Source organism: Tupaia chinensis, unplaced genomic scaffold (genome assembly GCF_000334495.1).
Source record: "Tupaia chinensis unplaced genomic scaffold, TupChi_1.0 Scaffold138060_1, whole genome shotgun sequence".
In the NCBI taxonomy this organism is placed as follows: Eukaryota; Metazoa; Chordata; class Mammalia; order Scandentia; family Tupaiidae; genus Tupaia; species Tupaia belangeri.
In genome coordinates this window covers 862598-886973 of record NW_006197961.1, presented here as the reverse complement: position 1 = coordinate 886973, position 24376 = coordinate 862598, and the positions used below count along the sequence as shown (strand labels likewise).

Sequence of the window (24376 nt, the reverse complement as noted above, 5' to 3'; positions counted from 1 at the left end):
ATATATATACATACATATATATATGTATGTATATATATCTCATGGGAATCCCACCAGACGCAAGACCCAGACGCAGCAGGCAGGCACTATAGGAACAGGCTACCTGAGTTCAAATCCCAGCTCTGCCACTTCCTGGTTATGTGACTTTAGGCAAGTCGCTTCCCCTCACTGTGGCTCCGTTTCCTCGTCTAAAGAACAGGGACTGTGGGGACTAGCAGTTAGCGTAATGGCTATGTCACTGGACTCCCATGTAGTCGATCGCGGTTCAAATCCCAGACCCGGTGGCTTAAAACTCACACCGGGCACGTGTGCGTGCATGCCCAAGATCCCGAGAGGAGAATGAAGGAGAAGGGATTGCAGCGTGGCCATCCCCCCTGGGGGAATGATTTCTCACTTTCTGTCTCTCTGTCTCTCTCTGGCGAGCGCACGCACCCTATAGCAAAAACCTCTCCAAAAAAGAAAAGAAAAAAAAAAAGAACAGGGACTGTGAAGTGTCCACCTTACAGGGTTACGTGAGGCCTCCGTGACCTGCCACACCTACTATGTGATGCATGGCACACAGCAGGCACTTGTGACCTGTCCACGGCTTGCTTCCCACTCTGGGAGTGGACGGAAGCCCAGAGGCTTGTGGGAAATCTTGGAGAAAGCCTTGTGTTGATTCTTGTCCCCAACAGTGAACAAAAACGCCAACCCAGACCCACTGCCAAAAAAGGACGAAGAGAAAAAGGAAGAGGAGGACGACGACCCCGGGGAAGACGGCCCCAAGCCCATGCCCCCGTACAGCTCCATGTTCATCCTGTCCACAACCAACCCGTGAGTACGGCTTGCGGTGAGGGCAAGGGCTGGGCTCCCCTGGGGTGGTGGGCTTCAGGCCACAACCAGGGTATTGGGGGGGACAGGTGGACAGCATGGTGGTTAAGGTGTGCGTGTGTGCCCAAGATCCCAAGAGGAGAATGGAGGAGAAGGGATTGCGGCGTGGCCATCCCCTGTGGGGGGTGATTTCTTGCTTTGTATCTCCCTGTCTCTCTATCTCACATACACACTCTTTAGCAAAAATCTCTCTCTAAAAACTCAGTAAATAAAAGATAATTATTATTTTTTTTAAGGGTAATGGGGAATCACCATTAATCCAGAGGGCAAATTTAAGTAAGTCAAAATAAGATGAACCTCTCTTAAGCCTCATAAGATAGAAATTTGCTATTAAATACTAGTTTTGTTGGAAAACACCACTCCCGCCATTAGTTATAAAGTCATTATCCAGACCAACAGATGACATAACGGTTACGTTGCTGGATTCCCACATGACTGACCATGGTTCAAGTCCCAGATCTGGAAGCTTAAATTCATGCCAGAGGCGTGTGCGTGCATGCCCACAATCCCTACAGGAGAGTAGAGGAGAAGGGATTGGGGTGTGGTCATCCCCTCCTGGGGAGTGATTTCTCACTTTTGGTCTCTCTGACAAGCTTACATGCCCAATAGCAAAAACCTCTCCAAAAAATTATTAAAGTCATTATCATAAATATTCAGATCTAGAGCCAGCCGGTAGTGTGGTGGTTAAGGGGCTGGATCCCACATGACCGACTCGGCCATTCGAGTCCCAGACCTGTCTTGAAAATCACACCAGGCACATGTGTGTGCGTGCCCAAGATCCCAAGAGGAGAATGGAGCAGAAGGGATTGCGGTATGGCCATCTCCCCTGGGGGGTGATTTCTCGCTTTCTCTCTCTCTCTCTCTGTCTCTCAATGGCAAGCACCTATACCCTACGGCCAAAAAAAAAATCTGGGACCAGCAGTTAGCGTAATGGCTATGTCGCAGGACTCCCATGTAGTCAACCACGGTTCGAGTCCCAAATCCAGTGGCTTAAACTCAGGTCAGGCTCATGTGTGTCCGTGCCCAAGATCCCGAGAGGAGAATGGAGGAGTAGGGATTGCGGCGTGACCATCCCCCCTGGGGGGTGATTTCTCGCTTTCTGTCTCTCTGTCTCTCTCTGTCTGGCTGGCGAGTGCACGCGCCCTACAGTGAAAATCTCTCCAAAAGAAAAACAAAAAAGAAAGATAATTATTTGAAAAAGAGGGTAATGGGGGATCACCATTAATCCAGAGGGCACATTTAAGTAAGTCAAAACAAGAAGAACCTCTCTTAAGCCTCATAAGATAGAAATTTGCTATTACATACTAGTTTTGTTGGAAAACACCAGTCCCGCCATTAGTTATAAAGTCATTTTCCAGACCAGCAGATGACATAATGGTTACATTGCTGGATTCCCACATGACTGACCGTAGTTCAAGTCCCAGACCTGGAGGCTTAAAATTCATGCCAGGCACATGAGCATGCGTGCCCAAAATCCCTACAGGAGAGTGGAGGAGAAGGGGTTGGGGTGTGGTTCTGGCGAGCGCACGTGCCCAATAAGAAAAACCTCTCCCCCCAAAAAAAGAAAAAAAATCTTAGAAAAAGAAAAGGGGTCAAGTCCTTAAGTAGGGTACCGTTGGCACACCAAAGGCTCTGGCAAGGTCTGCAGTTCATCATGTCAGTAACTGCTTTTTTGGAGGCCAGCCACGTGCTAGGAATATATGACAAGCCTTCAAATGTGTCGTACGAAATATGCGTGATGGGAAATGCGTGGTCTTCAGACACTTTTTGTGCTCAGAGGAACTCGTACATTAATTTCATTTTCCACGGGCTTTTCCACGTCCCTTCCTGCCTTAACTCTCTCCATCCTCACACTCCGAGGCAACAGACACTGTGGTCATGACCATTTTATAGATAAGGACAATGGAGGCATGGAGGGGGTCCGTGACTTGCCCAAGGTCACACAACTAATTAAAGAAAGGAAGAAGAGGAGGAGGGAAACGTGCTTACCCCATACATTCCCGGTTTCGTTGGAGACATTTTCTGCACGGAATGCCTCTTCATGTCCTCTGGAGACAAGAACAGCATCTTGTCAACCTAGCCTGGGAATCGCCATGTTGGGAAGGAATTCTTTGGGAGTGATCAGAACTTTGAGAAACGGCATGTGAATGTCCCTCCTCGCTGAGCCCCATCCCCCCAGCCCCACCCCACATTGTGGGGGTTCTGGGACCCTAAAAGAGCCCCCAGCTAAAGGAGCTCCATGGTTGAGTGGGTGTGAGACCGTGGGTGGTGGAGAGTTCATGAATACTGTCTTTCTTTCTTTTTTTTTTTTTTTTTTTGGAGGTTTTTCCTCTGGGGGTCTGGCTTCAGGTTTTTGCTATAGGGTGCATGCATTCGCAAGAGAGACAGAGAGAGACAGAGAGACAGAAAGCGAGAAATCACCCCCCTGGGGGATGGTCACGCCGCAATCTCTTCTCCTCCATTCTCCTCTCGGGATCTTGGGCATGCACGCACACACACCCGGCGTGAGTTTAAGCCACCGGGTCTGGGACTCGAACCGCGGTGGACTACATGGGAGTCCAGTGACGGAGCCATTATGCCAACTGCTGGTTCCCAGGAGTTGGAGATTTTGATTAGTGCTAGGAGATGTGGAAAGGTTTTGGAAGAAAGGGACCTGGGAGCCTGTGGTCTGAGTGCACCTCTGCACGCCCCCCTGTCCCCCACAGCCTCCGCCGTCTGTGCCACTACATCCTGAACCTCCGCTACTTCGAGATGTGCATCCTCATGGTCATCGCCATGAGCAGCATCGCCCTGGCCGCCGAGGACCCCGTACAGCCCAACGCACCCCGGAATAATGTGAGTCCCTCCCCCACCGCCCCAGCCAGCCCCTTCCCAGCCCGGGTCCTCGGGCACAGGGCGCTTCCCACTGCATCCCATAATGCTCGTAGCTAGGGATGGAGAAGGGGTGGAGGGGGCAGCTGGTAGCGCATAAGGCAGCTGGATCCCATATGGCCGAGTACATGGTTCGATTCCAGGACCCGGCAGATTGAAAACAATAGCAGACACATATGTGTGTGTGTGCATGCCAAAATCCCAAGAGGAGAATGGAGGAGGTATTGTGGTGGGGTGGCCATTCCCCTTGGGGGTGCTCTCTCCCTTTCTCTCTCTGTCTCTGTCTCTCCAGTGAGAGCACAAACCCTATAGCAAATTTTAAAAATAAAAGAAGGGATGAGGCCAGCAAGAGGCATAATGGTGAAGGCGTTGGACTCCCATGTGGTCAACCATGGTTCGAGTCCTGGACCCGGCAGCTTAGAACCCATGCCAGGCGCATGTGTGTGCCTGCTCAGAATCCCAGGAGGACAATGGAGGAGAAGAGATTGCAGCATGGCCATCTCCTTGGGGGGTGATTTCTCGCTTTCTGTCTCTCTGTCTCTCTGGTGAGAGAATGTGCCTTATAACAAAAATCTCTCAATAAATAAATAAATCATAAATGAAGAAGAGATGACAAGGGCACCATTAGGCACAGCCCCTGAGGGCTGCTGGTTGGAAGGGAAGCTCCGATTCCTTAGAGACAGTCTTGGGGACAGGCTGTCCCTTGCAGTGGCCCTGCCCGCCTGATAGGGAGGAGGTGGCCCAGAACCCCTGGTCGGAGGGAACAAGTCATGCGTGTGGTACATGGAATGGGGGACACTCAGGCAGCAGGGAATGGTCAGAGGCAGTCCCCCCAACAGCCAGGCTTCACCACGTCGACTTCCATTTCAAAGTGACATTTTGGAAAGAAAGGACTATTTGACTCTGAAATGCTTCGTGAGTTTTTCACCTCCTGGAGAGGAAGCCCTTTGGGGGGGAGGTGTGAGGTCTGCTAACAGCACCCCCACCCCGTTCACTGAACCCCTGCTGCGTTCCAGGCACCACCCCAGGACCTCGGCATGTGGTATCCTACAGCCCTAGTAAAACCCTCCTGGGGGCCGGCAGGTGGCATGGTGGTTAAGGCATTGGACTCCTACATGGGTAACCACGGTTCAAGTCCTAGACCTGGTGGCTTGCTTTCTCACTTTCCCTTTCTCTCTCTAGTCAAATAAAAATAATAATATAATAATAATAATGTTAAATAGCAGCAAATCAATCATTTGAAAATAATAATAAGTAAAATTAATTAAATAAATAATTGAAGGGAAAAAAAAAAAAGGGAACCTTCCGGGGGGACCAGCCAAGTGACATGGTGGTTAGGGTGGCTGGATCCCCCATGGCCAACTCTGCAGTTTGTATCCTAGACCTGGTAGTTTGAAAAAAATACGCCACACATGTGTACATGGGTGTGTGCCCAAAATCCCACGAGGAGACTGAAGGAGAAGGGATTGTGGCCTGGCCATGCCTCAAGGGATGCCTTCTCTCTTTCCCATTCTCTCTCTGGCTCTCATCAGCAAGCAAATGCCCTATAGCAAATTAAAAAGCCCTCCAGCAGGTGGCATGGTGGTTGGGGTGCTGGACTCCTACCTGAATGACCATGGTTCAAGCCCAGACCTGGCAGCTCTCTCTCTCTCTCTCTCTCTCTTTTTTTCTCTCTCTCTCTCTGTATCCCTATCTGGTGAGCACCTGTGCCCTATAGCAAAATTGTTTTATATAGTAATCGAAAATAAAATTAAATAAATAAAAACTTCCCGGGGTTTGACAGAGGGGCAAGCGGAGGCATAGGGATGGGGTGAGGATCCGTCAGTGACCTATCCAGGCTCACACAGGGTCATTTCAACTCTGGGTCTCCCAGGGCTCTCACGGTTTTCCTCGACCAGCATTAATTGAGCACCTACTATGTGCTGGGGCTGAGTATGCATCACCCCCTCGAGTCCTGCTAAGTGAGAATGTAGCCACTCCCATATTTCGGAACGGCAGAACCGAGGCCCCAAGTGTGTGCCTTGCCTGGGGGCTGGTGGACAGAGGCCTGACCCAAAGTCCTAACAGAGGCTGGCCTAGAGGGGTCCCCATCCCCGTCCCCGTCCCCAGCTCCTCTCTGCCCAGAGCTAACGTCGCTTTTTTCTCCCTGGTACAGGTTCTGCCTCTCGGCTAAGTAGGTTAGAACCTCGGCGAGGCTGGCCAGCCCCATCCATCTCACCTGCCTGCAGCTTACAAAGCCCCTTCCCTTCCTTCCCTTGCCTGGTGCCTTCCTTCGCTGGCCTGGCGGGCCCCACAGGGACCCGGTGAGGGAGATGGAAGGAAATAATTAGAACAGCGGTCCCGGAGGAGACACATACCAGGGCGAGGCTGAGGCCGTGCAGCTGGCTCAGTTATTTCCTGGCCTCCGAGGGCCAGGCCTGGGGAGGAGGTGTCCCATGCGGGGTCAGCAAACACGCTGACAGATCTGGGAGGCTGGGCCTGAGCGTGATAACCCCAGGAACTGCAGGGACCCTGGGTAGCACCCCACAGAGCACTAGTAAAACTCCAGATCCCCCACTGCCCTCTCTAGTCCATCTGGGAGTGGGAAGGGTGAAACTCCCCTCTTCAAGGGCCCCATACGCATCACCACTATCCAGGGTTAGAAATAAAACAAGAATACCCCTGATCAGCCCGCTCTGTGGGCTGGTGGGTAAGGCAACCAGATCCCACACAACTGACCACATGGTTCGAGCCCCAGACCCACAGCTTGAGAAACATGCCAGACATGTGTGCATGCAATGCCCACATCCCAAAAGGAGGGAGAGATGGAGGAGAAGAGATTGGGGAATGACTATGCCCCATGGGGGGTTCTCCTCTCTCTCTCTTTTTCTCTCTCTCTCTGGCAAGTGAACACACCTTTTGACAAAAAAGAGAGAAAGAGAGAGAGAAAGAGGCAAAGGAAGAAAGAGAAAGAAAGAGGGAAAGGAAAGAAGTGAAGAAGAGAGAGAGGGAGAGAAAGAGAGAGAGAGAGGGAAGGAAGGAAGGAAGGAAGGAAGGAAGGAAGGAAGGAAGGAAGGAAGGAAGGAAGGGGAGGAGGTTCATAGACCATGGCATTTGCAAGTGGTTGGTCTCAATGCAGACAGGATGTTGTCTAGACAGCACAACAAAGAATGGAGAGATTCCTGTTGCTCCACATCCTTGTCAACACTTGTCAATGTCAGCTCTTCCATTTAGTCAATCTACTGCATAGAGGGAGATCTCATTGAAGCTTTGATTTGTTTTTCCCTGTGATGAATGGAACCAAGCACCTTTTGGAACTGAGCTATAGGCAGTGCCATTTGTGGGGCCAGCAGGTGCATGGTGGTTAAGGGGTTGAATTCTCACATGGCTAACTGTGGTTCAAGTCCTAAACCTGGTGACTTGAAACTCACACATGAGTGTGCGTGCCCAAAATCCCTTGGTATCAGCAGATGGTATAATGGTTATGTTGCTGGGCTCCCACATAGTCGACTGCAGTTCGAGTCCCAGATCTGAAGGCTTAAAACTCACGCCAGGCATGTGCGTGCATGCCCAAGATCCCAAGAGGAGAATAGAGGAAAAGGGATTGCAGCGTGGCCATTCCTCTGAGGGGTGATTCCTCATTGAGTACCTACTGTACGCCTGGCCTGACAGTATGGGCTGGAGATGCCACAGTGACAGACACCTCTGTCCTTGTGAAGCTAACATGTAGGGAGTAGGGGAGAGACGGACAGTGAGATTATTAGTAACTATAACAAGTAGTTTATCAGGAAATGATAACTGCAGGGGGAGGAGGGTGAAGACACTTGGTAAAGAGGACAAAACAAACCAGGAAGTAGAATTCTACCTTTGTTTCCTGGTGGCCATGTGTGTGTGTGTGAATATATATATATATATATATACATATTTAGTTTTACCAGAGAGCAGGTGTGTTCACCAGAGAGAAACACAGAGAGAAAAGGAGGGAATGTGACCACGAGGAATAATAATGCCATGTGCCTTCTCCTCCGTTTCTCCCTCCTCTTGAGATTTTGGACACGCACACACACACACACACGTGCTCCCAGCATGTTCTCAGGCCACTCAGTCAGCCATGTGGGGGTCCAGCCACCTTAACTTCCATGCCACAGACTACCCACCCCCACCCCCATTTTTTCAAGCCACTGGGTCTGGGACTTGAACCGTGGTTGACCATGTGGAAGTCTGGTATCTCAACTACCATGCCACTTGTGCCCTCCCTTTTTTTTTGAAGTGCTAGAGGGACTGTGTACACGAAAGAGAGTCCCTCCCACCCTCCGGAGGGACCTGGTCAAACTGCAATCCCTTTTCCTCCCATTTTCCATCCCATCGGGATACTGACCATGTGTGTTCACATTCATGCTTCTGAAGCCACTAGACCTGGGACTTGAACCCTGGTCAGCCATGGCTCTGGCTTTCTCTGTGAAGTGCCTCCCTGCTGCCCTTGAGGCCAGAACTATTGGGGTTTGGGGGTTTTTGTTTTTGTTTTTCCCATGGGCTATGTGCATGTACCAGAGAGAGACAGTGAGAGGGAAAGTGAGAAGTCACCCCCCGGGGAATGGCCATGCAGCAATCCGTTCTCCTCCATTCTCTTCCCCGGATTTTGGCCATGTATGGACACCCAGCTGGTGTGATTTTCAAGCCACCAGGTCTAGGACTTGAACCTCAGTCATCCGTGTGGGAGTCCAGCACCTTAACCACCATGCCACCTGCTGGCCCCACTCCAGCTGTTTTTAGACAAGGTCTCACTGTGTCACTCAGAACAGCTTCAAGTTTGTAATCCTCCTGCCTCAGCTTCCTGGAGTCACTGGGGTGCAATCCTCCTGCCTCTGCACCTGGGCTTCAGGAAGTGGAATTTTAAACAAGTCAGGGGTGACTTAAGTGCTATTGGAGCCAAGTCAGAGAGAGAAGGGATCAGGTGGGATCTGGGGAAGCACTTTCTAGGCAGATTGAACTGTCTGCAAAAGACCCGAAATGGGCGCATCTAGGGTAGCAGGGAAGAAAGTGGGAGGAAGTGAGGTCAGGGAAGTGGCCAGAAAGATGGTTTAGAGCCTTGGAGCGGGTCACAGGGAGGACTTCCACTTTCACCCTGAGGGAAGTGGGAGCCATAGAGGGTTGTGGGCAGAGGAAGTACATGCCTGACTCACGTGTTCATAGGCGCCTTTGGGCTGCAGTACTAGGTAGTTATCAGCCCTTACGTCTGAGCTGGACACGGCCAAGTCACAGCAGAGGCGGGCTGTAGTGTGGGCTGGAGAGGAGCCCGTGGAGGGTCCCTGGCCAGGCAGAAACCCAGGCACGGTGGGTGGCCATGAATGGGGCGTGGCTGTGGGGCGTGGCCATGAGCAGGGTGTGTCACCAGTGTGGGTGTGGTCATGGGGCGTGTGGGTGTGGTCGTGAGCAGGGCGTGTCATTAGTGTGGGCGGGGTTTGCCATGTACAGGAATGGGGCTGTGGTGGGGGCGGGGCCATGAGTGGGCGTGGCCCACGGGCGGGGAGTGTCGATGAGGCGTGGCCATGGATGAGGGCGTGGTCACAGGCGGGGGCGTGGCCGTGGGGAGGCAGCCAGAGGTTGGCCCCTGTTTGGGAGACTCCACGTGGGAACCATATCTGGAGGCCCAGCAAGCCAGAACTCCAGGGGATCACACCCCTCACCAAGAGGAATTCAGTCCCCCCTTAACTCTCCTGGGCCACCTCTATTCCACACTGGTTCCTGGCATATTTTATAAAGCTGATAACCAGATTGGCCTCAAAGTGATTTTTCTTTTTAGGTTGGGATTTGCTGCCATCTGCTGGGCAAAGGCGTTCACAACACATGCACCTGCTTGAAGAGCTGGGTGGGGCAGACGCTGGTGCAGTTTACACCCTGCCCAACCCTATAGGCAATGGAGTTCCTTCTCTGGGTGGAGACTCTGCTCCTTGGGGACTCTGCTAGGGCCACATGCTCCTGGAGGGGCTATTGCTGGTTTTACTAGGGTCCCGCTGGGGTAGGCCAGTGACTCACTGCCCCCTCGCTTTTATCCCCTGCAGGTGCTGCGATATTTTGACTACGTTTTTACAGGCGTGTTTACCTTTGAGATGGTGATCAAGGTGAGTTCAGAGAGAACCGGGACCCCAGGGAACCTTGAACCTGGACTGAGCGGCTCACCTCCCAGGGTTAGCCATACTTGGTGCGTGGGGCCAGCAGGTGGCGCAGTGGTTAAGGTGCCGTGGTTCAAGTCCCAGACATGGCGGTTTGCTTTCTCCCTTTCCCTTTCTCTCTCTCTCTCGGTCTCTCGTGGGTCAAATTTTAAAGTAATAACAATAACAAATTAAATTTTTAAAAAATGCAAATACCTGGCATCTTTGAGGAACACTGAGGAGGCTGATGTGGCTGGAAGAAACGAGGATGCAGTGGAGAAACAGAGGGAGAGAAATGAGAACAGGAAGGTGACAAGGCAGATGGAGTCTTGAGGGTGGCAGGGAGGCCTGGCTTTTACGCCGAGTAAGATGGGAGCCATGGAGGGTTCTGAGCAGAGACCTGACTCAGATGTTCACCGGTGCCCTCTGGTGGCTTTAGGAGGACAGTCTTAGAGCTGGGAGCAGAAAGTTACACCCATCTCAGTGAGCCTTGAGGGGACCCAGACCAGGGTGGCACCCCAAGGTGGGAGGAAGGAGTGGATGGGGTCTCGGGAGGCTCTGAAGACAACCAGCAAGGTTTGCTGATGGAGCCACTGTGGGGTCTGAGGCAGAGAGGAGTCAGGGAAGACCTCAAGGTTTGGGCCTAAAATCCAGCGATGGGGGAGCCAGCAGATGGCATAGTGGTTATATCCCTGGACTCCCACACAGCCGACCACAGTTCAGTCCCGGACCCAGTGGCTTAAAGTTTACGCTGGGCACGTGTGCGTGCGTGCCCAAGATCCCGGGAGGAGAATGGAGGAGAAAGGATTGCAGCGTGGCCATCCCCCCGGGGGGTGATTTCTCACTTTCTGTCTCTCTGTCTCTGTCTCTCCGGTGAGCACATGAACCCTATAGCAAACCCCCCCAAAATTTTTTTATAATAATAATAAATATTTTTTTTTTTTTTTTTTTTTTTTTAGAGGTTTTAGCCCTAGGGCGCATGTGCTCACTGGAAACAGGCAGAGAGGGAAAGTGAGAAATCACCCCCCCAGGGAGGATGGCCACGCTGCAATCCCTTCTCCTCCATTCTCCTCTCGGGATCTTGGGCACGGACACACATGCACCCGGTGTGAGTTTAAGATACCAGATCCGGGACTAGAACTGTGGTGGCCTACATGGGAGACCAGTGATGTAACCATTATGCTATCTGCTGGTTCCTAAAATAAATAATTATTTAAAAAAAAAATAGTCAAGACATAGTGGCCAGGCCACTTCTCATTGGAAAGGAGCCCCTTCCTCTATCCCCATGCTATGTGACTTCTGCCCTGTCCCCTGCAGGGTGAGGTCATGCGGGCTCCCTGGGCTGGAAGGTGCTCCACACCCTGGGGTGGGGCAGGGGTCTGAGTCCCCCTTCTCCCCTACAGATGATCGACCTGGGGCTCGTCCTGCACCAGGGTGCCTACTTCCGCGACCTCTGGAACATCCTCGACTTCATAGTGGTCAGTGGGGCCCTGGTGGCCTTTGCCTTCACGTAAGTGTCCTCACGAGGCCTCCCCATGCCTCGCTGTTCCCTAGCCCCAGCCTGGGGCCACCGTTGGGTCAGGGGTCGCGTTCTCTGGGTGTGGGAACCCGCATGCCTCCAGGACGAGCTTCGACTGGCTTCTTGCATGACGTGCACCGTGGAGGGCGAAGGGCCAGCCCTGCCTTCTCCTTCCTGGCACAGCAAAGGCCCCGCCATCACCGCCTCTTGCTGTGCCGCTTTTCCATAGACAAGCCTGCTGGGACATCTCACCCCTTCTGCTCCAAAGCCCTGTCCCACCGCTGTCTCTTTGGGGAGTCCCTAAAAAGACAATCGGGGAACGGATGTGCATGAGAATTCTGCCCCGTAGTCGTAGACCTGGATTCCCCCATGTGTCTCTTCTTCTGGAAGCCCCAGGACACTCTGCCCTCTGCAAGGCCGTAGGCGTGATGCATCTCCAAGGTGCACCCCAGTGTAGGTGCCCGCTTCAGGGTGGCACCCAAGGGCTGAGCCGGGGTTCCAAGATGGCCTTGGAGTTCTGGGTGCCCATTCTATGATGGCTTTGGAGTTCTTAAGGTGGTGCCTGAGTTCTGGGCAGCTGTGCAAGTGGGTGCTTGAATTCTGGGCGGCCATTCCAAGATGGAGCCCGAGCTGCCAGCAGCCATTCCAAGATGGTGCCTGAGTTATCAGGCCACCATTCTAAGATGACATCCTAGGGCTTACTAGGCATTCCAAGATGGTGCTTGAGTTTGGGGCAGTTTTTCCAAGATGGCTTCCGAGTTCCAGGCAGCTGCTCCATGATGGTGCCCGAGTTGTGGGCGGCCATTCCAAGATGATGCCTGAGTTGCAGGCAGTCATTCCAAGATGGTGTCCTTAGGGCTTACTGGGCATTCCAAGATGGTGCTTGAGTTCTGAGTGACCTTTCTAAGACCATACCCAAGTACTGGACAGCCATTCCAAAATGGTGCCTGTGTCATGGGTAGCCATTCCAAAATGGCGTCCTAGGGCTTGCTAGGCATTCCAAGATGGTGCTTGAGTTCTGAGTGACCTTTCTAAGACCATACCCAAGTACTGGACAGCCATTCCAAAATGGTGCCTGTGTCATGGGTAGCCATTCCAAAATGGCGTCCTAGGGCTTGCTAGGCATTCCAAGATGGTGCTTGAGTTCTGAGTGACCTTTCTAAGACCATACCCAAGTACTGGACAGCCATTCCAAAATGGTGCCTGTGTCATGGGTAGCCATTCCAAAATGGCGTCCTAGGGCTTGCTAGGCATTCCAAGATGGTGCTTGAGTTCTGAGTGACCTTTCTAAGACCATACCCAAGTACTGGACAGCCATTCCAAAATGGTGCCTGTGTCATGGGTAGCCATTCCAAAATGGCGTCCTAGGGCTTGCTAGGCATTCCAAGATGGTGCTTGAGTTCTGAGTGACCTTTCTAAGACCATACCCAAGTACTGGACAGCCATTCCAAAATGGTGCCTGTGTCATGGGTAGCCATTCCAAAATGGCGTCCTAGGGCTTGCTAGGCATTCCAAGATGGTGCTTGAGTTCTGAGTGACCTTTCTAAGACCATACCCAAGTACTGGACAGCCATTCCAAAATGGTGCCTGTGTCATGGGTAGCCATTCCAAAATGGCGTCCTAGGGCTTGCTAGGCATTCCAAGATGGTGCTTGAGTTCTGAGTGACCTTTCTAAGACCATACCCAAGTACTGGACAGCCATTCCAAAATGGTGCCTGTGTCATGGGTAGCCATTCCAAAATGGCGTCCTAGGGCTTGCTAGGCATTCCAAGATGGTGCTTGAGTTCTGAGTGACCTTTCTAAGACCATACCCAAGTACTGGACAGCCATTCCAAAATGGTGCCTGTGTCATGGGTAGCCATTCCAAAATGGCGTCCTAGGGCTTGCTAGGCATTCCAAGATGGTGCTTGAGTTCTGAGTGACCTTTCTAAGACCATACCCAAGTACTGGACAGCCATTCCAAAATGGTGCCTGTGTCATGGGTAGCCATTCCAAAATGGCGTCCTAGGGCTTGCTAGGCATTCCAAGATGGTGCTTGAGTTCTGAGTGACCTTTCTAAGACCATACCCAAGTACTGGACAGCCATTCCAAAATGGTGCCTGTGTCATGGGTAGCCATTCCAAAATGGCGTCCTAGGGCTTGCTAGGCATTCCAAGATGGTGCTTGAGTTCTGAGTGACCTTTCTAAGACCATACCCAAGTACTGGACAGCCATTCCAAAATGGTGCCTGTGTCATGGGTAGCCATTCCAAAATGGCGTCCTAGGGCTTGCTAGGCATTCCAAGATGGTGCTTGAGTTCTGAGTGGCCTTTCCAAAACCACACCCAAGTACTGGACAGCCATTCCAAGATGACATCCTAAGACTTACTAGACAATCCAAGATGGTGCTTGAGTTCTGAGTGGCCTTTCCAAGACCATACCCAAATACTGGAGAGCCATTCCAAGATGGTACTTGAGTTCTGAGTAACCTTTCCAAAACCACGCCCAAGTACTGGATAGCCATTCCAAGATGGTGCCCAAGTTCTTGACAACCATTCCAAGATGGTGCCTGAGTTACTGGCAGTCATTCCAAGATGGCATCCTAAGGCTTACAAGAGAATCCAAGATGGTGGTTGGGTTCTGAGTGGCCTTTCCAAGACCACACCCAAGTACTGGATAGCTATTCCAAGATGGTGCCCAAGTTCCAGATAGCCATTCCAAGATGACGCCTGAGTTGCAGGCAGTCATTCCAAGATAGCATCCTAGGGCTTATTAGGCATTCCAAGATGGTGCTTGAGTTCCAAGCAGCCTTTCTAAGATTGCACTCAAGTTCCAGACAGCCATTCCAAGATAGGGCCCTTGGTCTGAGTGGTCTTTGACAGGTGACATCCAAGTTCTAGGTAGCCATTCCAAGATGGTTCCCAAGAACTGATCAACCTTTCCAAGATGGCACCTGTATTTTGGGCTTCCATTTGGATGGTACCTTGGGGCTCAGTAGCCACTCCAAGTGAGTGCTTGAGTCTGGACGGTCACTCCAAGATGATGCCCAAAGGCTATGCAGCCATTCCCAGATGGCTCACAAGTTCTGGGTGAATTCCAAGATGGTACCCGAGAGCCGAATAGCCATTTGCTTTTCAGGGTCTGGTAGCAAATGTCACAGGATGGTTCTCAAGGTGTAGACATTTGGAACTGGATTAAATGACCGAACACACCCCTAATCCAGAAACAAATCTTGAGACCCCTGGGGTGCCCATCACAGGGGCCGAGTCCCTGAAAGGAAGGTCTCAGAGGGACCCTGATCTGCCTCACCCACGTGATGAGAATTGGGAGCATCCCAGCAGATCTGGACCTTCCAATAGCCTCCCTGGCCAGGGAGGTGACCCATTTCCAATTTAAGGGCTGAAGTAGGTCACCGAGTCTCCCTGGGAACATAACGAGGTCATGTCGTGTTGGAAGAACAAGAAATCTCCGGAGTTTCTAGATGCCTCTGAGCTTGGGGAGATGGCCATAGGGTTGGTAGGCTGTAAATATTTCTGGCTCTGGGTAGACTTGTTTTTTTCCTTTCTCTTTGCCTTTTACTCTTTTCTTTTTTTATGTCACCCTCTCTCCTTTTCTTTCTCTTTCTTCTTCCCTCTTCCCCTGCCTCTTTTTAAAGTATTGGGTCATCAGAAAAGTCATGCCATGTTTTTGTTTTTCTATGCAAAAATGCATCATGGCTTTTCTGACGACCCAACAATGATTCATTTGACTACTAGAGCAATGGAAATGATGATAAAGTAAAATTTTATAAATCAGGTTTCACTATATTATCACTGAGATGTTCTACGAATAATCATACCAATAAATAGAGACCAGCAGGTGGCGTAATGGTTACATTGCTGGACTCTCACATGGTCAACCATGGTTTGGGTCCTGGACCCAGAAGCTCATGCTGGGCACATGTATGTGTGTGCTCAAAATCCCGAGAGGAGAATAGAGGAGAAGGGATTGCGGTGTGGCCATCCCCCCTGGGGGGGTGATTTCTCACTTTCTCTCTGTCTCTCTCTGTCTCCCTGGTGAATGCACATGCCCTATAGTAAAAACCTCTAAATAACAATAACAATAAATGAACTAAAATACACAGCAAACTAAAGGGGAAAGTTTGCCACAAATGAGGCAAGGAATCGATGGCCTTAATATACAAAAAGCCATCATAAATCAATAAGAAACACTAAACCTTAATAGATACATGGGCAAAGGCTGTATATAGTAATTTTATAGAATGCCAACAACCAATTAAATGGGGGAAAAAATCAACCTCATTGGAATTCAGAAAGATATGACATAAAAACAAGATATAATTTGTTTTCTACCAAAACAAATTATTAGCACTTTTTTTTTAATGTAGGGAATACATAGTATACGTAATAATGTAATAAAATATGCCCCCTTCTCCTTCCATCATTTTTTTCTTGAGGAGGGGGGTCTTTATTACTTTATTCTTATTTCATGTTAATATGCTCACAGCCGAAATGTGAAGAAAATATGATAAAAATTACATGCAAACGTTGGGATCAGTTCTCTAAAAATGTTAGCATCCTAGGGACCAGCAGGTGACATAGTGGTTAAGATGCTGAACTCCCACATTGCCACCTATGGTTCAAATCCCAGACCCCTTGGTTCAAAAGTCACACCAAGCACACATATGTGCGTGCCCAAGATCCCGAGAGGAGAATGGAGGAGAAGGGATTGTGGCGTGGCCATCCCCCCTGGGGGGTGATTTCTCACTTTCCCTCTCTCTAGCTCTGTCTCTCTCTTCTCTTGGCAAGCACACATGCCCTATGGAGAAAAGAAAGAAAGAAAGAAAGAAACAAAAAATAAATAAATAAAAATAAAAATAAACACAACCCAAGTGTTTCTCCACCTTTGTGTTTCTATCTCTGTCTCTCACTTCATGTCTGTCTCTCTTTCTCCCTTTTCTGTGGCCCCCTTTTTTTTTCTCTCTCTTCTACCTGTCCCTTTCGCCTTTTAATTCCTTTTTTTCCCATTTTCCTTTTTTTCTGCTTTCTCTCTCTCTCTGTGTCTCTCTGTCTCTCCCCCCCCACTCCTTCTATCCCTCTACGGCCCTGACTCGGTGGCTCCCGCCTGTATCTGTGGGTTATGGGAGCCTCACCATTTTCCTCGCCTGATCTTACCTCACCAGGACATGCCTCACCCAGGCCTTGTGTCTTCAAGAAGGCAGACACTCTGCCATCGCTCTAACCTCAGGGGACCTGGTCCCCCCTGAGTCTGGGTGGGGGTGGTCTTCAGACGCAGGCAGAGCCCAGGACAAAGGACAAGTTTGGGCAGGCACTGCCCCCACCACATCTTCTGGGGCAGGGACCACCGGACAGTCCCCATGTCTCCCATGGCTCTGGAGGTGGCAGGTCAGGACACAGTGGGTCACATCGACCTGCGTGGTAGGTTTTTCTTTTCTGGGTTGTCTCGGCTGCCACCGTGGCGTATGTCAGTATGGAAGTGGCATCTGTTCTGTCTCTGCATTGGAATTGACATACTTCGACACTGAGCGGTGTTGAGGGCTGCTGGCCTGTCCCACCTCCGTGTCCTAAATGGACCCTCACAATGTGGGAAGAGCCTGATCCACAGAGAACTCAGGGACAAGCCTCTCCGTTGTTGAGCTGTTGCAATTATGGGCCTTAGTTTGGGCCTGTTATAGGCTCTGTCCCTAGGCTCTGGAGTGGCAGCCTCCTCTTTAAGTAAATCTAAGCAGCACAAACAAAAAGCCAGCAGGTGGCATGGTGGTTAAGGGGCTGGATCCCACACAGCCACTCATGGTTCAAGTCCCAGACCCAGTGGCTTGAAATACGTGTGTGTGCATGCGTGCGTGTGTGCCCAAAATCCCCAGAGGAGAATGGAGGAGAAGGGACTGTGGCATGGCCATCCCCCCTGGGGGGTGATTTCTCACTTTCCTTCTCTCTCTATCTCTCTGTGCCTCTCTGCAGCGAGCATGCACGCCATAGTGACAAAAATCTAAAAATTAAAAAAGAAGAAAAAAGAACAGAAACAAAAACCAGTTTCTTTTTCCACCAAACATCCATGAGCAAAACGATTCTTCGGGTTGCAAACAAATCTTCCACAAGGGGTTGTTTTGGTTTTAGTTTGTTTCGATTTGTGAGTTTTCTTGGCAAATGTAAAGTTATACAAGGACATTCGGAATGAACTTGAAACTCTTAAGACATCTGGTAGCTGGCGTATCTGAGGGGACGTCACAGAAAAGTTCATGGAAAAAAATGGAATTAAAGTTCAAGTTCGTTTGGGTGCAAAATCGCATTGAAATCCATGGAAATGTTTCCATAATACACATTTCCGTGAACTTTTTTGAAGACCTGTCATCCACTCCAGCATTTAACCTGTTCTTGAGAAGGTCCATACAGTCCAAAAGCCATCCTGCACCCTATAAAATTCCTGCTTTGAATTTTTTTTTATTTTTTTTTTTAATTCCAAGACAAGGGACACGTCAGGACAGGGATTTGCAGTCATCTTATAAGCCTCATGGGTCACCTCTATATGGTTGGCAAAGGAATAGGGGGAGGCCCTGAGACCTCACCCCCATGACGTCCTCCCACCTCACTGCCTAGCATCGATCGAAGCAGCTGCTGTTCCTCCAAGGCAGGGCGGCAGGCCCAGTATAACTTGTTGGGCACCTTGATCAAGTCACTCCTGCATACCCCAAAAGTCAAAGTACCAGAAAGCCAGAAAAGGAGCCCTCAAACTGCTAGTTCCCCCCCCCTCCAAAAAAAAGTGTCAGAATTCTCCCTCTGGTTGCAGGTTTCTGACCTCTTTTGCCTGAGGTTCTCTCACTCTATAAGAACTTCACTTGTTTTCTTTTCTTATTATCAGTTGGGTGTCATGTTACAGGGAGTGGAGGATGCTCTGAGGGTCCCAGCCTGAGTGCCCGGCCCTCTGTATCCTTTCTTTCCTTTCTGGTCTTTCAGTTTGCTTTGTCTGTCCCTGTGTGGTGTCTCCTTATAAACAAGACCAAGAACTATCTTTAGTTTTGAATAATATTCCCCTTATTCTATGAAAGGGTCTCCCAAGTCTGGTTGGTTTCTCTAGATGCACCATTAGCCTCTCTGTTCCTGGGTTGCCACAGAAAACAAAAAAAGAAGTGGCTCAATGGCGATCAGAGTAACTGTCTCCATTTATTTAACCTCACAAAAATTATTTTAGTATTAGTACTCCCACTTGGTGGACGAGGAAACTGAGGCAGTGGGGTTAATTGTGGAGAAAAGCAAGCCCAGCAGGATGGCTAGGGTTGGCTTCAGAGCTAACCATGTGCAGAATGGCACTCAGCGTCCCAGCCTGCCTGGGTTCCTCAAGGCCCCGGCAGGGTCAGGGGATCCAGGGGAAGAGAATGGAAAAAGGGAGCATTCAGATATTCCTTTCCTTGTCAGAAGGAATCTTGCTGTTCCGGCCTCCCGGGGTCGAGGCAAGGATTCTGCCCCTTAGTACTACAATCGTGACCCCTTCTCTAATCTAGAAGAACGATCCCTGTGGTCTCCCAAGGGATACGTCGAAGCTCTCCCCAAGTTCCCCCACCCCTGCACCTTATGCACCTTACCCAGGTATCTGTGTGTGTGTGTGTATGTGTATGTGTGTCCTGCCCCCATCACTGACTCTGTTCTGTGTCCATGCAACAACCATTAACAACATCATTTCATAAATCATTGCACATGATGTCATGTTCTCTGCTCATGCATTGGGGCGGCCAATGGACAGTTCTCAGCAGCTGGTGGGTTACAAGCCTTCCCTCACTGCCAAGAGTCCATCTGGTGCTGCTGCTGCTCCCCCTGGGGAGGACTGCAGGCTGGCACGGCTGGCGGAGCGCCTTGATCAAGCCGCTCCTGCATACCTAGGAGCCCAATTGTCAGGAAGTTCAAGATGGGAGCACTCAGGCTGCTACTTTTGGATTCCTTTCCTCACACAGCCTCTGCCCCCCCTCCCAAAGGCATTATTGTTCTTGCATAATGAAATGGAAAGATGAGAGCAGATAATATATGCACCTGGGTTTGAATCTTAATCTGTTGCTTCTCAGCTGGGCCCTTGGGCAAGTGGCTGTCTGTTTCTGGGCCTCAACGTCTGCATCTGCAAAACGGGCTTAATGGTGCCCTCTGCAGGCAGGCAAATGCCATGACATGCAGAAGACACCATAGTCCACCAAGTCAGCAGAAATCACTATCATGAAAAGCTCCCTCCGAGACCAACAGTTAGCATAATGACTATGTCGCTGAACTCCCATGTAGTCGACCGTGGTTCGAGTCCTGGACCCAGTGGCTTGAAATTCATGTTGGGCGCATGTACGTGCGTGCCCAACATCCCAAGAGGAGAATGGAGAAGAAGGGATCGTGGCATAGTCATCCTACCTGGGGGATGATTTCTCACTTTCTTTCTCTCTGTCTGTCTCTCTGGCAAGCACATGCACCCTATAGCAAAAATCTCTAAAAATAAAAATAAATTTAAAAGAAAGAAAGAAAGGGGAAAGAAGGGAGAGAGAGAAGAAAGAGAAGGAAAGAGAGAAAGAAACTATGAAGAAAGAGAGAAAGAGAAAGAAAGATAGAAAGAGGAAAAAATGGAAGGAAAGAAAGGAAAAAGAAAGAGAGTCAGCAGGTGGCATGGTGGTTAAGGTGCTGGCCACTCCCACACAGCCAACCACAGTTCAAGTCCCAGACCTGGTGGCTTGCTTTCTCACTTTCCTTCTCTCTGTGTGTCTGTCTTTCTCTGGTCAAAATTAAAATAAATGAATGAATAAATAAGATTAAATACATAATTCTTTAAAAATAAAGAAAAGGAAAGAAAGAAAGAAAGAAAGAAAGAAAGAAAGAAAGAAAGAAAGAGAAAGAGAAAGAAATGAATGAAGAAGAAAAAAGGAGAAAAAGAAAGAGAAAAAGGAAAGGAAAGAAAGAGAGAAGCCAGGGACCTGCATTGCCAAAATCCCAACAGGATGGAGAAATGGAGGAGAAGAGATTGCAGCATGACCACGTCCAGTTGGGTGTCCTTTCTCTCTTTCTCTCTCTCTCTCTCTCGCACATGAACCCTATGGCAATCATTTTAAAAAGAAAAAGAGAAGCAGGGTCCCACATGGCAACCACAGTTCGAATCCCCAGTCCGTCAGCCTGAAATATGCCAGGAACTGTGTGAGTGCCCGAGATGTGACGCACTGGAGGACTGGAGAGAGGAGAGCACGGGATGACCAGACCCAGTGGAGGGTGCTCCTCGCCCCCACCTCCTCTTCCATCACTCTCATTTGTGTGTGCGCCCATGTTTATCATGAATAAAGGAGGAAAAGAATTTTAAGAATTCTTAAAATTTAAGTTTGAAAACAAGCCGCCAGGTCTAGAACTCAAACCATGGTCAACCATGTGGAATCCAGTGCCTTCACCACCACGCCACCTGCTGGCCCTGGAAAAAGAAATTTTTTAAAGAAGAAAATCAAGGCCATAGCTACTGTCGACTGAGCATCAGAATCCATGGGCCAGCCGGTGAATGGTGGTTGAGGTGGCTGGATCCCATGTGGCTGACTACAGGGTGAAGTCCCAGATCTGGGCGTTTGAGACACACATCAGGCATGGAAGGGCGTGTGCCCCAAATCCCCAGAGAATGGAGGAAAAGGAGTTGTGGTGTGGTCATTCCCTATGGGGGATGCTTTCTCACTTTCTCTCTTTCTCTCTCTGTCTCTCTCTCTAGTGAGTGCCTGTGCCCTTAATAAATTATTAATACATAAATAAATAAATAAATAAAAAGGACCGGCAAATACCTAACGCTTACGTCACTGGACTCCCACACAGTCAACTATGGTTCGAGTCCTGGACCCAGCAGCTTAAAACTCATTCTGGGGACCCGCAGTTGGCATAATGGCTACGTCTGTGGACTCCCATGTAGTCGACCGCGGTTCAAATCCCAGGCCCAGTGGTTTAAGCTCACGCCGGGCATGTGTGTATGTGTGCCCAAGATCCTGAGAGGAGAATGGAGGAGAAGGGATTGTGGCGTGGCCATCCCCTCCCCACCCCACCCCCGTGTGATGTCTCACTTTCTGTCTCTCTGGTGAGCATACGCACCCTATAGCAAGACTCTCTCTAAAAAAAAATACTCTCCCTAAAAAAAAAATACAAAAGAATCCCACAGACCCGTTTTACAGATGAGGAAAATTAGGAGACAGAGCCAGGATTCAAACCCAGGTCCCTCCAATTCCAAAGCTCACACTGTCTAAAACCTTCCAACACCAGAACCCCTGGAGAAAAGCGGGTTTTTCTCCAGCTTTTGGCAGTGACTGGAGTGGTAACTTTGCCTTTGGTAACTGACCACCCTCTTGCTGTCCTGCTCCATAGAAATCCAGCTTTCTGAGGGGATAGGAGGCGGAGCCAGGAGCCTGCAGGGGGCGGGGCCTGGATGGGGTGGTTGGGGTTCAAGATGGAAGGATGGACCTGCCCTGGGGGTGCCCAGGCGGGGCCAGGGAGCACCCAGGTGTGCTTGCGTGTACGTGTGTGTTCTGTGTTCTTTCTTCTGAGGCCGCTCACGATCTGTCTCTCCCTCTGACGCCACCTCACCAGGAGCAGTACACGGTAAAGTCTCTCTCTCTGTGTCTCTCTCTCTCATTCTGTCTCCGTTCTCCATGCTCTGGTGCAGCCACGTTGGTTCTGGGCCTGGCCCGATGGCCTTACGTCCTCGCTGCTGTCCTGTCCTTTGGAATGACCAGAACCCGCGCTCCAGGGAGGAGGAGTTCTAAAGGGTCTTGGAATGACCCACTCACTAATTCTTGCAGAGAACTGAGCGGGCAGGGGTGGCCTCTCCGGGATCCTATTTGAATGAAGAGGTTATCAAAGCAGGAAAAACTCCAGCTTCCAGGAGGGAGAAGCATTGGAAATCCAGAAAGTTCAGAACCTGGGCTGTAAGAAGTCAGGGTGACCCCAATGAATGTCTACACTCTCACCACCATGGGGTCCAAATCTGGTTTTCTGTGTCCTCTAAACACCCCTCCGTACTGCAATAAGAATGATCTCTCAGTCTCCCCAGAGAGAAAGGAAGCCTTCTGGAAGACAGAGGCTTCCAATGGCCGTAGAGGGTCGGCCTGCAGCGTGGAGGTTAGGGCGACTAGATTCCACATGGCCAACTTTGCAGTTTGAGTCCCTGACCCGGTGACTTAAACTCAGGCTGGACTAAAAAGTACACACCCCCTCTAGAAAAAAAAAAAAAAAAAATATATATATATATATATTTAATTAAAAAATAATTTCAAATGCCCATGGAATCTCTTTCAGAGGCAATTGGGTGGTCACCCATAGTGACATCTGTGTTTCAGTTGTCAGCCATTTGGGACAAGATTTTAGACAGTTCCACACCCAACCTAAATGTCCTCTCTTGGGCATTTTTAGTCCACCAACACCAAACTTAAATTCGGCTTGAAAGGGAAACTTAATATCCTCCCCTTAGAACCAATATTTCTAAGCTTCAACAGAAGCATGACTGGGGAAGCGGAGTCAACAGGAACAAAACAGTCTTTGCAGTCAGGAAAATAGTGAGTATAAGGAAGGTATAAAGGCTCAGTAGCACTGGGGACCAGCAGGTGACATAGTGATTAGGGCTCTGGACTCCTACCTGGCTGACCATGGTTCGAGTCCCAGACCCAGCAGCTTGAAAACGCATGCCCAAGGGGCCAGCAGATGGTGTAATGGTAACTTTGCTGGACTCTCAAGTAATCAAACATGGTTCGAGTCTTGGACTCAGGGGCTTAAAACACACCAGGCGTGTGTGCATGTGTGCCCAAAATCCCGACAGGAGATTGGAGGAGAAGGGATTGCAGTGTGGCCATCCCCCCCTAGGGGGTGATTTCTCGCTTTCTGTCTCTCCGGCACACATGCACCGTATAGCAAAAAATCTCTCTTAAAATAAAAAAGAAAGAAAGGAAATTCGTGCCCCAAAACCCAAGAGAGTGGAGGAGAAGGGATTATTGCATGGCCATTCCCTCTGAGGGATGCTTTCTCACTTTCCTTCTCTCTGTCTCTCTCTGTCTCTCTTCAGCAAGCATACCACATGCCCGATGCCAAAAACATAAAATTAAAAATAATAATAATCATGTTCCAATTGCTAAGTCCTAGAGCTCAGACCCAATTCTCCTCTTTATTTCCTGGAAGATGAGAGAAAAGAGCCCGGAAGAGGAAAATATAAAGTCTATTTTTTTTTTAATCTGGACACCCAGACACCTATGATGGGGGGGGGGTCCCTGGGCAGCTCCACCCACGGTTTGGCATATCACCCAGGAAGTTTGCTACAAGGTCTCCCATACACATCCCTCAGCAAGGACCTGAAACTATTCCCACGCCAGGCACATGCCAGGGACTGGGACAAGGATCAAAATGAAAGGACCAGCAGATGGTCTAGCAGTTACATCACTGGACTCCCACATGACCAACCGCGGTTCAAGTCCCGGACCCGGTGGCTTCAAAATCACACCGGGCGCGTGTGCGTGCATGCCCAAGATCCCAGGAGGAGAATGGAGGAGAAGGGATTGCTGCGTGGCCATCCCCCCTGGGGGGTGATTTCTCGCTTTTCCCTCTCTGTGTGTCTCTCTGGTGAACACAAGCCCCCTAAGGCAAAAACCTCTAGGGGAGAAAAAAAAAAGATGAAAGGGAAAATGAACACACACATTTAACAAAGCACAGTGAAAGCATTGGAGGAGTTTTCTGTGTAAGGTTAGAAGTAAAACAAAACAAAACAAAAAAATACAGAAACTAAGAGCGTCTTGAAACATCCATAGGGGCTGGTAGACCCAGAGGTGGGCAGGCGGACAACAGAAGGGACGTGAAACTTGAACCAGAGGGTGTGCAATTCTCTGGATGGAGAAGGGGAGGAACGGCATTTCTAACATCAGGAACAGGATAGGCAAAAGCTGACGGAGGCAAGCGTGTGGCTGGGGCTTGGGGTGTATAGCAATTTGTGGGAACGCAAAGCTCCAGGTAAGTTGGGCTAGACTC

The 24376-nt window shown here is 50.0% G+C and overlaps 1 protein-coding gene across 1 annotated transcript in view; it reads left to right on the top strand.

Moving 5' to 3' along the window:
• Nucleotides 1–24376, top strand: part of CACNA1A (calcium voltage-gated channel subunit alpha1 A) — a 335330-nt gene that overhangs the window by 226271 nt on the left and 84683 nt on the right. Inside the window, exons 21-24 of the mRNA XM_027776775.1 lie at nucleotides 675–813; nucleotides 3576–3705; nucleotides 9783–9842; nucleotides 11276–11382. Of these exons, the coding sequence (XP_027632576.1) occupies nucleotides 675–813; nucleotides 3576–3705; nucleotides 9783–9842; nucleotides 11276–11382 (436 nt within the window). The remainder of the gene's footprint in view (nucleotides 1–674; nucleotides 814–3575; nucleotides 3706–9782; nucleotides 9843–11275; nucleotides 11383–24376) is intronic.